This window comes from Salmo salar, chromosome 15, assembly GCF_965601325.2.
Source record: "Salmo salar chromosome 15, fSalSal1, whole genome shotgun sequence".
Lineage (NCBI taxonomy): Eukaryota > Metazoa > Chordata > Actinopteri > Salmoniformes > Salmonidae > Salmo > Salmo salar.
This window is the reverse complement of record NC_138305.1, coordinates 76740299-76753161: the sequence shown is the minus strand read 5'-3', so window position 1 is coordinate 76753161 and position 12863 is coordinate 76740299. Positions and strand designations below refer to the sequence as shown.

General features: G+C 44.2%; 1 protein-coding gene across 1 annotated transcript in view; it reads right to left on the bottom strand.

The window, feature by feature from the left end:
* Positions 1 to 12863, bottom strand: part of prex1 (phosphatidylinositol-3,4,5-trisphosphate-dependent Rac exchange factor 1) — a 108217-nt gene that overhangs the window by 78787 nt on the left and 16567 nt on the right. Inside the window, exons 2-4 of the mRNA XM_045696038.2 lie at positions 8279 to 8344; positions 8001 to 8123; positions 272 to 376 (exon numbers count right to left, since the gene is read on the bottom strand). Coding sequence (XP_045551994.1) covers positions 272 to 376; positions 8001 to 8123; positions 8279 to 8344 — 294 coding nt within the window. The remainder of the gene's footprint in view (positions 1 to 271; positions 377 to 8000; positions 8124 to 8278; positions 8345 to 12863) is intronic.

The window sequence follows — 12863 nt, the reverse complement described above, 5'->3', positions numbered from 1 at the left end:
TCTTTTTTATAACAAACAAACAAACATGTAAACAGAAGATGTGACATTATGAAGAGGATAGAGAGAAGGATGGTGATTGGGACAGAGGTGGAAAATGATGAGACAGGGGAAGGGGATCAGGGAGAAAGTGGAAGGAAGAGGGAGAGAACATGATGGAAGAGGAATAGAACGGGAGGAAAAATAGATCGAGGATGAGAAGATTATTTTTCTTCAGAGAGAACGAGATATGTAAAAAGACGGTGACAGTTGGTGTCAGTGGTGAGATCCTCACCAGGAGGAATGTCCTGATTTCGGGGATCTTGTTGAGCTCCATCAGCAGCCGCAGGGCTTTCTCGTGGTTACTGCAGTACTCCCCATACACCGAGAACCGCCCCTTCTGAAAGATGGAAGAAACACAAACCAGTTAGGACCTGATCTGATCCGAATAGAAAAACTTGGCATTGAATATTCTGGAACAGAATTGTTTAACAACTTTTAGTCAAACACAGATCTCTAGTGATAATGTCGCAAAATCAGTTGAATTGAAGTATAACTCCTATACACATAATTCCAAACAATTAAGATTACAATTCTGATGAGATGTGCCTTCCTTATTTGGGTAAATACTGCACTGAGAACACTCTGCACTTCCTCTATTCACACTGACATAGTTATAGCTAGTGGATATACTGTACTGTCCTATAGGTTTGGCCAATGAAGGCTTTCCTCATGATCACTTAGTAATATGATAGCTATGCACATAGGTTCCATGCATTATTTATTTACCACTAGGGACAACATATAGGCCTAAGGAACCTCTTCCTCAGAATTTAAATGTAGGCTTCAGCCCAAAACCCGATATATAGGCCTTCAAGTCATTAGGAAGTGAAACCAGCTTCAGTGTAGGGCCTCCTCACTCTGCTCTGGTTGGTACTGTAACCAAAACTGTGCTGCGGTCACCCGAAACAGCGCAGGAAGTGAAATCTTAGCTCGTGCCTGCGAGGCTAGCATATCCTCACAACCTTCAGAGAAACGCTACACTCGCTCTCTCTGAAAAGCTGGACGTGTGCATTTTAGGTAGCGACTTAAAAGGCAAGTCAATATAGAGGCACTGAGTCACTCCGTTGACGCTGTTAAGTTTGTTTTTTGAATATTCAAATATTGAGCATGAAGTAAGAATGCTGCGTAGCATTTCTATCAGGCATCCAATGTTAAATACATGAGGTCACTGTAAAACTGATGGGGCCAAGCAACATAAAAAGGTTCACAGGGTAACAGTCTCTACCAGGTGCTCCATTGGTCTCGGTGTCTCCCTCTTGCTCTCTCTCTCTCTCCATTCTAAATGTCGACTCTCACAGCTCTTTGGAAACAGTATATCAAAGACAACCTCAAGAGGCCATGCTGCTACAGCCTAGTCTAGCCTTCCATCCTCCACCTCCTCTCATGCATGCGTCAGGTCCACATGGCAACGCAGCAAGAAGAGAGAACTAATCTGGCTTGTATGTAACATTACAGTACGTTCAGCCTCTCTGCGGTTCCCATGACGAGGGTAGATTCAAAGTGTGTCACCGTGTTTGGCGGCTGTAAACGGCGAAGCAACAGAGGGATAGCGTAGCCCAGGGCTCCGCTGTCACACACAGACATACACACAAAGCTGCTGGCTGGCAGGGCAACAAAGTCCGAGGCATCACCGGGAGCAACAGCTAGCCCAGTATATGGTGTGAAACACCAAACAAACTTTTTTTTTTTTTTAACTCAAAGCTAATAAGACGAGTAACCTAACTAACAGCAAAATCACTAGCCTATGTCAATCTACTATACTCCATAGTAGAAAAGTTGACCTATTCTATTGGTTAGTTTGTTGAGAGAAAGAAATAGCCTATTCAAGCAGACTCTGGGACAGTGGTGGGAAGGTAGATCCCACATTCATACAACTAGTAGGCCTAGGCTACATAAAAATAAAATAAAAGGTCTGATGCAACAGATCAGAACGTTTAACTTAAAAAAAAATAGTTTGTTAACCTTTTGTATCCTTCACATTATAAACGCAGCCATGCGCACAAGGCAGTAGGCTAGGCGCAAATGTTTGTTCTGTAAACACTGATGTCAAAAGGAAGTGAGAGTAAAATAAATATCCGTTACGAATTTAGAAAGAGAGGTGATCTAATATGTTACTTTAAAGCAAGGCAAGATATGCCTCATAATATCTATTAAAACGTTCAGGTTTCAAACAATGAAGTATATTTTGGATCGCCTACTGCCTCCAGCCGACTTGTGTGACCCGCTGACGAAGCCGTTTTACAAACCTATTTACATCGACTGCCTTTTCCATCAATGAACAGACTAAAAAGCATTATTTCGCAATGGGATTTTTTTCTCTTAATCCTGGACAATTGGCAATTTAATTTATTGGCTTTTCTCAAAAGAAATATAGGCCAAAAGCCGGCTATTACCGGCAAACAGAAACCTGATGTGTGTGAGAGAGAGAGAGAGAGAGAGAGAGAGAGAGAGTGAGTGAGTGAGTGAGTGAGTGAGTGTGCGTGCATGTCTTCCCGGTCACTTGCATTCAACTTTTCTGACGCAATGCTTAAAATACCAAACTTCTAAGATCATGGCCACCTCATCATAACAATCATCATTTCTTGACTGAGTTTCCATAGAACATCACAAGCAAGGAAAGACCATGAAACGTCTATGACCCTCTTAGACTACCACTAGGCTTAGAACAGAACTTCCTAAAGGCCCAGTGCAGTCAAAAACTAGATTTCATGTGTGTTTTATATATATATATAACACATACATATACAGTGCATTCGGAAAGTATTCAGACCCCTTGACTTTACACATTTTGTTACATTACAGCCTTATTCTAAAATGGATTAAATCTCAATCTACACACAATACCCCATAATGACAAAGCAAAAACAGGTTGACATTTTACCTAATTTATTAAAAATAAGCAATTTAAATATGACATTCACATAAGTATTCAGACCCTTTACTCAGTACTTTGTTGAAGCACCTTTGGCAGTGATTACAGAATAGTCTTCTTTGGTATGACGCTACAAGCTTGGCACACCTGTATTTGGGGAGTTTCTCCCATTCTTCTCAAACTCTGTCAGGTTGGATGGGAGAGCGTCGCTGCACAGCTATTTTCAGGTCTCTCCAGAGATGTTCGATTGGGTTCAAGTCCGGGCTCTGGCTGGGCCACTCATGGACATTCAAAGACTTGTCCCGATGCCACTCTTGAGTTGTCTTTGCTGTGTGCTTATGGTCATTATCCTGTTGGAAGGTGAACATTCGCCCCAGTCTGTGGTCCTGAGCGCTCTGGAGCAGGTTTTCATCAAGGATCTCTGTACTTTGCTCCGTTCAGCTTTGCCTCGATCCTGACTAGTCTCCCAGTCCCTGCCGCTGAAAAACATCCCCACAGCATGATGCTGCCACCCCCATGCTTCACCGTATGGATGGTGCCAGGTTTCCTCTAGACGTGACGCTTGGCATTCAGTCCAAGGAGTTCAATCTTGGTTTCATCAGACCAGAGAATCTTGTTTCTCATGGTCTGAGAGTCGTTAGTTGACTTTTGGCAAACTCCAAATGGGCTGTCATGTTCATTTTACTGAGGAGTGGCTTCCATCTGGCCAATCTACCATAAAGGCCTGATTGGTAGAGTACTGCAGAGATGGGAGAACCTTCCAGAAGGACAATCATCTCCACAGAGGAACTCTGGAAGAGTGACCATCGGGTTCTTGGTCACCTCCCTGACCAAGACCCTTCTCCTACGATTGCTCAGTTTGGCCGGGTGGCCAGCTCTAGGAAGAGTTGTTTTATATAATCCCTTTTAGAATAAGGCTGTAATGTAACAAAATGTGGAAAAAGTCAAAGGGTCTGAGTACTTTCCAAAGGCACTGTATATATGGGCTCCCGAGTGGCGCAGCGGTCTAAGGCACTGCATCTCAGTGCAAGAGGCGTCACTACAGACCCTGGTTCGATCCCAGGGGTCCGTAGTTCCTGTTCCCAAGAAAGCTAACGTAACTGAACTAAATGACTATCGCCCCGTAGCACTCACTTCTGTCATCATGAAGTGCTTTGAGAGAATAGTCAAGGATCATATCACCTACACCCTACCTGTCACCCTAGATGCACTTCAATTTTCTTACCACCCCAATTGGTCCACAGACGATGCAATCGCGATCACACTGCCCTATCCCATCTGGACAAGAGGAATACCTATGTAAGAATGCTGTTCATTGACTACACCTCCAAACTCATCATCAAGCTGGAGGGCCTAGGTCTCGACCCTGCCCTGTGCAATTGGGTCCTGGACTTCCTGACAGGCCGCCCCCAGGTGAAGGTAGGAAACAACATCTCCACTCCGCTGATCATCACGCCCCACAAGGGTGCGTTCTCAGCCCCCTCCTGTACTCCCTGTTCACCCACGACTGCGTGGCCATGCACACCAACTCAATAATGAAGTTTGCAGACAACACAACAGGCTTGATTACCAACAACGACGAGACAGCCTACAGGGAGGAGGAGGTGAGGGCCCTCGGAGTGTGGTGTCCGGAAAATAACCCCTCACTCAATGTCAGCAAAACAAAAGAGATGATCGTGGACTTCAGGAAACAGCAGAGGGAGCACCCCCCTATCCACATCGACAGGACAGCAGTGAAGAAGGTGGAAAGTTTTAAGTTCTTCTGTGTTCATATCACCGACAAACTGAAATGGTCACCAACACAGACCATGTGGTGAAGAAGGCGCAACAGAGCCTCTTCAACCTCAGGAGGCTTAACAAATTTGGCTTGTCACCCAAAACCCTCACTAACTTTTACAGGTGCACAATTGAGAGCATCCTGTCGGGCTGTATCACAGCCTGATACGGCAACTGCACCGCCCACAACCGCAAGGCTCTCCAGAGGGTGGTGCGGTCTGCACAACGCATCACCGGGGCAAACTACCTGCACTCCAGGACACCTACAACACCCGATGTCACAGGAAGGCTAAAAAGATCATCAAGGACAATAACCACCCGAGCCACTGCCTGTTTACCCCGCTTCCATACATAAGGCGAGGTCAGGACAGGTGCATCAAAGCTGGGACAGAGAGATAGAAGCTGTTTTTCAATCTCAAGGCCAGCAGATTGTTAAACAGCCACCACTAGCACAGAGAGGTGGCTGCCTTCCTACAGACTTCATATCATTGGCCACTATAATAAATTGTCAATTTAATAATGTCACTTTAAGAATGTTTACATATCTTGCGTTACTCATCTCATATGTGCATAACGTATATTGTATCCTTCACTATCTATTCTTTACTATCTATTGCATCTTAGCCGCTCTGTCACTGCTCATCCATATATTTTATGCTTATATACTTATATATTCTCATCCCATTCCTTTACTAGATTATGTGTATTAGGTTTTGTTGTGGAATTTGTTAGATATTATGTTTTGTCGTGGAATTGTTAGATATTACCTGTTAGATAGTGCTGTACTGTCAGATCTAGAAACATAAGTATTTCGCTACACTCGCAATAACATCTGCTAACCATGTGTATGTGACCAATAAAATTTGATTTGGGCTGTAACACAACCGGCCGTGATCGGGAGTCCTATAGGGCGGCGCACAATTGGCCCAGCGTCATCCGGGTTAGGGGAGGGTTTGGCCGGGGAAGGCCATCATTGTAAATAAGAATTTGTTCTTAACTGACTGCCTAGTTAAATAAATAAATAAATAAATAAATATTCATTCCACACCATGAGGTTGGAATATTAATGTTAAAATGATGACTATGCATTTTGGTGTTGGAGCCTTTTGAAAAGACTGTTTTTCAGCCTATTTTGGTGGAATTAAGTTTTGGCCTGCCTGCCGGTAAATGGGTTAATAGACCAAAACGAAAGAGTTCCATTCCTCTCTGCCAATAACAGCTCGTGTTCAGTTTTCCCCTCCCCGCTCAGACAGTCCTAGCAAACTTCTTGCAAATGTTTGTTTCTGTTTTAAATTACACTGGTCAAAAAAAAACAACAAGGTACTTAATTGTTACCCAGAAATGATTTGATATGGAGATGAATACAGCAGCATTGGACCTTTAAGGACTTCTAAAAGTGAACATTAATCTATCTATAAGCTTACATTATGGGCATTTATTTAAGTTCCTGAATGTGACCTGTACAATTCCAAAGCCAGGTCAGCCCTAAAGAAACTGGGCCTGATTTGAAGGGCTCCACTTGTGCTCAGAATAGCTCAAAGAGTGTGTTTATGTCTTTGATAAACACTTGGTTTTCTTCCTTTTCCATCAGTGGAATTTCAGCAGGATAAGAGGGGCAATAACAAACACAGGGCAAATAGGAGTGTCAAAGCATAATGAGTCTATTTAAGAAGGGCCATAATATGATGACTGTTAGCTTGGGAGAAAGAGGCCTTGGTCAGGGGACAACCCAGAAATAGAGCAAATATTGACATCTGTATCCTTCCGAATTAACATTCTCTAGTAGTTTTTGGGGTAGGTTTGTGTAATCCTCCTCCTCACGCCAACATGGTTCAAACGTCAGCCAAAGGTTCTACCCAGGGTTGGTTAAGTCTGCCGGTCATTGAAAACCCCCCAATGATTCAACAACATGCACGCCTTAAAAGTCAACATGGTGGCGGGTGATATTTGAGGCCCACTGGCTACTATAGGCTGGATTCCAATCCAATTTTCCACCCTCACTTCCTCTCTCCCTTTGATGAATGTAAGCTTTATCAGGCACTGGGAGTATGCTTTTGAATTGGAATCAAGCCATTGTGCTGGTTTATACTGTGGCCTATGAGCAACAATGAAATAAGACAGATCTTTAGAGAGAGGAGAATCTGTATGCTGTGATTGTGATTGACAGTGAATGGCCCGCTCAACAATACTGGGTTATAGTGTGATCTAAGCAACATTGGAATAGACAGAGCTTGAGAGAGATAAGAGGAGAATCAGGATGTATTTCTCTGGCTTTGATTGACAGCAGAACAATGCTGGGGGTTAATCAGATCTCAGCAGGGGTGTCTGCTGTCACTGGGGTCAAGGGCAGGAGGCGGAGGGCACCAAACGGGGGCAATTGATTGGGCGAGAGGTGTCGGTGTTAAAGGAGAGAGAGGTCACAGACAGAGAGCCCTGTAATGGATACGGAGCTACAAAGCCAGTGGCCATGTGAAGATTCTCCCCCCTCCACACACACACACACACACACACACACACACACACACACCTTATTCTGAGAGCTCTTGATTGGAGTATTCTACAGTATAGTAGTAGTCCAATTAGAAAACAAAGCTTGGTTACCACCTCCTTGAGGAGGCTAGTCTCAACATCCTTTCAATTAATATAATATTGATCGTTTTAGTTTGACTACAGGAGCTTTCTGTTTGAACAAACACCATTTACAATATGCTTTCTGTCAACTGACAATCCTCAAGCTAATACCTCGTTCTACAAAGTCCGTTAAGTGTGTATGTGTGTGTATGCGTGTACATGTGTGTCTGTGTGTGCGCAAGAGCAACTAGTTCCGCCATTGTCCCATTGATGACTGACAAACCATCTCTTCCCCCGACACAGGCAGCTCTTTGTTGTTCCCAAGGGCCAAACGAGTTCAAAAGGGGGGGGGGGGGACTGAGGGACGGAGGGAGGAAAGCAATCTGCTGAAGGGGATGCCAGTGACAGGGGCCTTGCATGGGGTTGGCGAGGAACGGATAGAGGGGTCTTTCTGGCTGACAGGATGCAGGCTTTTTCGAGGGGAGGGGGGGAGCGGGATGGGGGAATTAGCAAGGGAGGAAGAGAGGGAGTGGATTGTGTGTATATTATTATATGAAAGTTGTCGAAGGCCACTTTCACATCAGTTTTGATCTTTTACCCTAACTGCAGTTCATTGGAAGAGTGGATAGGGTGTGAGAAGTAGCGTCAGAGCGTAGCTGTGCGTTTATGCTCAAGCCGGTCTCTGTGTCCGTATACATGTGCAATGTAAGCGTGTGTGTGCATGGAAGTGTGTCTCACTCACAAACTGGAGGAAGACATGTCCGAGGGCATGCCCTGGCTGTGGCTCCGGGTGCAGGCTGGCCTCCACTGCAGACAGCACCTCTCTGTGAACGTCCAGGATTGACTCAATGTTGGAGAACAGGATCTGTGGTAGCAGGGAGAGGGTGCGTCTGAAATGTCATCCGATTCCCTATATAGTGCACTTATTTGGACGAGAGCCCATAGGGCCTCACCACATTTTGTAAAAATATTTTTGTCAAAGCATCATTAGGATAATTTTTAATAGGCGGCCATATTTACCTTGACATGCTCAGGGGACAGACACTGTTGCTCTTCGGCAGTTTGTCGGATTCTGTGCAAAAAGGCCTGCATGAGGAAAAAAGAAAGATAGTGGTTAGGTTCATACTGCATGTATCATACACTAGGTGGTATATATACAGCATTATGTGATATGGGGGATTGCAGTAGTCAGTTTACTTTAGATTTAAGGGTTAGGTTGGGGGTGAACTTCATCCGGTGAGCTTCGTAAATATTATGGTTTCACCTGTGTTTAGCTTTAAGCTCTGCCTCAAATACCTTACATGCATACAGAATCCCCATGGTACGTGTAACTAATGTATACTGTAAGCCCTTGCTATAGAAGACATTTAAACCAATGAACCTGGGAAATCGTCAGCGACACCTCTATAAATACCTCAATTATTGAGAATCACACTTTTTTTCCATTTCCTCGATGTAACTGTGCTGTGATAAGCCCACGTCAGACTGATCAGCTGCTCAGTGGCTCGCAACAGTGTGTTTGTGAGCACTGCGTCTCCCTGCAGAAAGCTGACCTGTCACTCAAATCCTGACGAGAGAAAACTAAAAAAGGGAGGGGTACTAGAATGCCTCCTCTGTCTCTTTCTTCCCACCTCACTTCCTCTCAGGTTGTTTGTCTCTGAATGTCTTTCACAACTTCTACGAAGCATAAGCTTGCCAAATAAGTGCAGTGTGTGTAAAATAAAATGTATGTGGCACTTGATCATGACGCCTAATAGAAAGTCAACAAGGAAACAGATTGCTCATCCGGCATTTGCAAAGTGGACCCCAACCTCTTGTGGGGTTTGGTGGCACTGCTTTACACCTCATCCCTATCCACAATGACAGAGCAGGCAGATGCACACACACAATAAAATATGTAGCAATAAAATAATCCCCTTACTGCAAATCCCACCCATCTGGCGCTCCAGGCAGACTAGAACAAATGCTCCAAGTTTTGGAAAGATTTCAAATAGGGCTTGAACCCAGGTCTGGTGCTGTTCTGCTTTGGGATGGTTCAGGACGGGTGAATTGTGCTCCAGGCATAATATACTCATTAATCCTCCCATATGGTGACTTGTACCATGTCCATGTTGAAGGAGTCCATTCATGTGGAAGATTGCCCCCTGGCATCTTAGAAGGGGGGGGGGGGGGGGGGGGGCAAGAAACAAGGGACTTCCACACTACATGGTGAGGAGGAGTGGTGGGAGGGGGTTTAGGGTTGGTATAGAATGGGAGAGGAGGTGAAAACGAGAGTATCGAGTCACAACTTATTTGTGACATCATAGTTCGTACAACTGCACCATGGACGGTCTCGCTCTTAAAATGTCTAAATGTGCCACAAAGATGTGGAAGAAGGGGGTTTGTACAAGTGCGCGAGGCCGCAAGCAACAAAGAGGTCCTTTCGGTGTCTGTGTTACATCCAGACACCAGTGATTCTCACCCGGGCTGTATTGGCTATCGGCAGTGTTCCGTCACCAAACGACTGCACTTGTTTATTTTAAGACAAGAGGGGGCAGCTTTGTCCATCTCGAATCGCCATGCGCCGCTACCAGCATCACAGAACGGGAGGCGCAGATCAGTTAACACATTGGCCGGTCAGAATTCAAAGAAAACTATTTGTGGGAGGGGGGCCCATGGCTGAATGTTGAGGAGAGTCAGTATCCTTAAAAAAAAAAAAAAAACAGGTGGCTGGCAAGGAAAAAAAGCAGACAAAACAATAAACAATGTGGAGAGAGTAGACATCACAGATTCATGCTGACAGAAATCTTCCATTGGACATGCTTCTAAAATGACTATTCATTTGTTACTTCCAAATCAATTAAGGTGGTAGATTACGTCTGACACTGTTGTTTTTCATATATCCAGGTCTCAGGTTGCCCTTTATGCAGGTTTTTGACGTCAGTGAGCAGTCATCGGGGCTTTGGTTTTCCACTTCGGTAAGATCAACCTTTCTCTTGTTGTAAATAGGCAAATCAAGGTAAGGGAGGACACTACCATGGTTACTGTTGTCGTTTCTCGCTAGGGAAACGTGATAGAGAGGTGGAAGGCAAGCTACCAGAGGACACGACTGACCCCACAGGCAGAGCTGCTGTGATTGGGTGAAACCGGCATTCTAGGAGTCAAAGGGCACAACTTGACCCCCATAGGCTATGACGTTTGGTGAGCACTCAGGGACGAGAAAGAAAAAGCATCATGTGTATTTCTGTTGGGCACTCCCCACTGTGGTTGGGATATGCTTTATAAATTAATTATACAAGTACAATACGCAAGGTATGCACGCCAGCAAAAAAAACGAAGTGAGTTATAAATAGCAAGCAAGGTTAGGGTCAATTCGGTTATTTATTTTTTGTCAATTGAATTGAAATACATTTTAATTCATGAATTGTCATAGAAAACATTTGATTTGAATTGACCTGATAACAAGACACCTGACACTGCATATGTAATCCACTGTGCTCTTACTGATAGCTAAAAATAGCATGCAGACTACATTTAGTTAAATCGTCAATACATAATGTGCTACTAACAGCACTTCAAATGATACACTGATCGGGGCCACAAATTTCATTTTGGAGATCATCAGGATTCATCCCGGTGATTAATCGTCTGCTACTGTACGGTGCAAGGGCAGGCACAGCTGGTGAATGGAGCAGAGGAGCAAAATTACAAATCCAGGGTCTGTAGCCAGAGGGGCTATGGGCTAGAAGGGTGAATTTGTTCATATGGCACTCCCAAAGGAGATCAGCTCATTCTTAAACTCGGCTTGCCAGACAAATGACCAACAGACAGTCCAGTATTAGACACTCCAGCAATTTTTTTTACTTTTCCGGTTGAAAAGCCAAATCTTAAAGAATTTAAGCAGCATACAAATACTATGAATCACAGTTAAACCACCGAATGCCTGACTCAATATCTCAACTTCTAGTTTAGCTTAGGTCTTGAGATCGAAATACTCTATCCACTTTGCTAGCAATAGGTTATACAGTAGGGATGAGAGTATCGCTTGTGGTAATTGCTGAGTCTTCAACCTTGTGTGCACTGTCTCAGTCAGGGCTTGGTTTCCAGTGTGCGATCTGGACAAAGGCATACTTGATTGATTGTTTGAGCTCCAAAGAGACTTGCACACTCTGTCACTGTTGTATTTTTGGTGGCTTGCTGTCAGTGACAACACACTCAGCGTGCATGTGCACGCACACACACACGCACCTCTGTTCAGTCATACACCATAAGCCACAAACAACTTCGAATGCTAAATAAACCAAATCAAACCATTAATTCTTCTACCAAAGGGGTACAATAATACTAATGAATCATTCATCACCAAGGCCCAATAGTCAATTCCTCGTACGAAACCCCTTCTCTTCCTAGCAGCCATACCTCTAATTGTTGTGCCCCTCATGAGCCACTAAGGTCTTTGTCAGGATTGCCTTGGAGATGTGCTTTTATTGCCCTCTCTGGTCTGAATACATTCTGCCCCCCCCTCCTCCCTCATCCCCCTCTCCTCTTCTCTCATAAGAGCCCACCTGCTTTCAACTCATTACTGAGCCTGACTCTGGGGTCTGTGGAACAAGAAACGATTAAATCCCACCCGCAATAACCAGGTATTAGAAAATGCCACCCAATATTAAAGCCATCTTGGCTGGGTCTGGTTATTTCCATGCTTTAGCGAGAGAGGCGGGGGAACGCTAGGTATACGAATCACAGTACAGCCTCAGTGACAACATATTAATAATTAGTTCATACAGAATGTTCACTTGTAACATGGTAATTGTGTGGACTGGATGATATGAAGGTAAAAAAAATGAATGTTTTATCACTTTGTATGTAAACTGTCAAGTCTTTTGTCTGCAATGTCTTTTTCATTCTGTGTCGGAACCCAGTAAGACTAGCTGTCGCCATTGGCGTCGGCTAATGGGGATCCTTATTACATTAAATCAACTTTGACGCACAAGCTGGTGCTGCAGACCTAGCTTCAATATGTTATTTCAATGGTCAGAAGAGTACGTGCAAGGGAACTGCTCACTTCCCTAAACAATGAGGGTCAACAGCGCCACAACAACCATTTTGTGACACCTTCAAGAGGCACTAACTCTGTGTATAATCCTGAGTGAGCCCCCTTTAATAAGCCCACGGCGTTGCATTTCCTCACACGAGCGCGCTAGCTTTTCATTTGCATGTTAGCTTTTCATTGGCATTTTCACAAACATAGCACTCCTGTCAGCCCTCATTAACAAACACTACTACAAGTCAATTAGTTTAGACAACATTTGACAAAAGTCCCACTTAGGTCTAGTACACAGAAGCCCAGTTACAAAAGGATTTGCTGCTGTTTATTTTATTTTATTTGTTGGTGCCTCTGTGGTGTGCAAACAGGAAATGAAAACTTTTTTTGTCAAAATCTATTAAAAAGTGTTTATTTTTTTCAAGTTAGATATGCGGTGGCTGGACTCAGAGGGGAAGGGGAAATAAACAAACAATACACACAGTGAGTGAAGATCTGCTGGCTGCCTCGCAACACAAAAGCTGCGAGGAGGCTGTCCTGCGACAGGAAGTGAAGCTTTGTGAAGAGAGGAAGTGTGCGAGT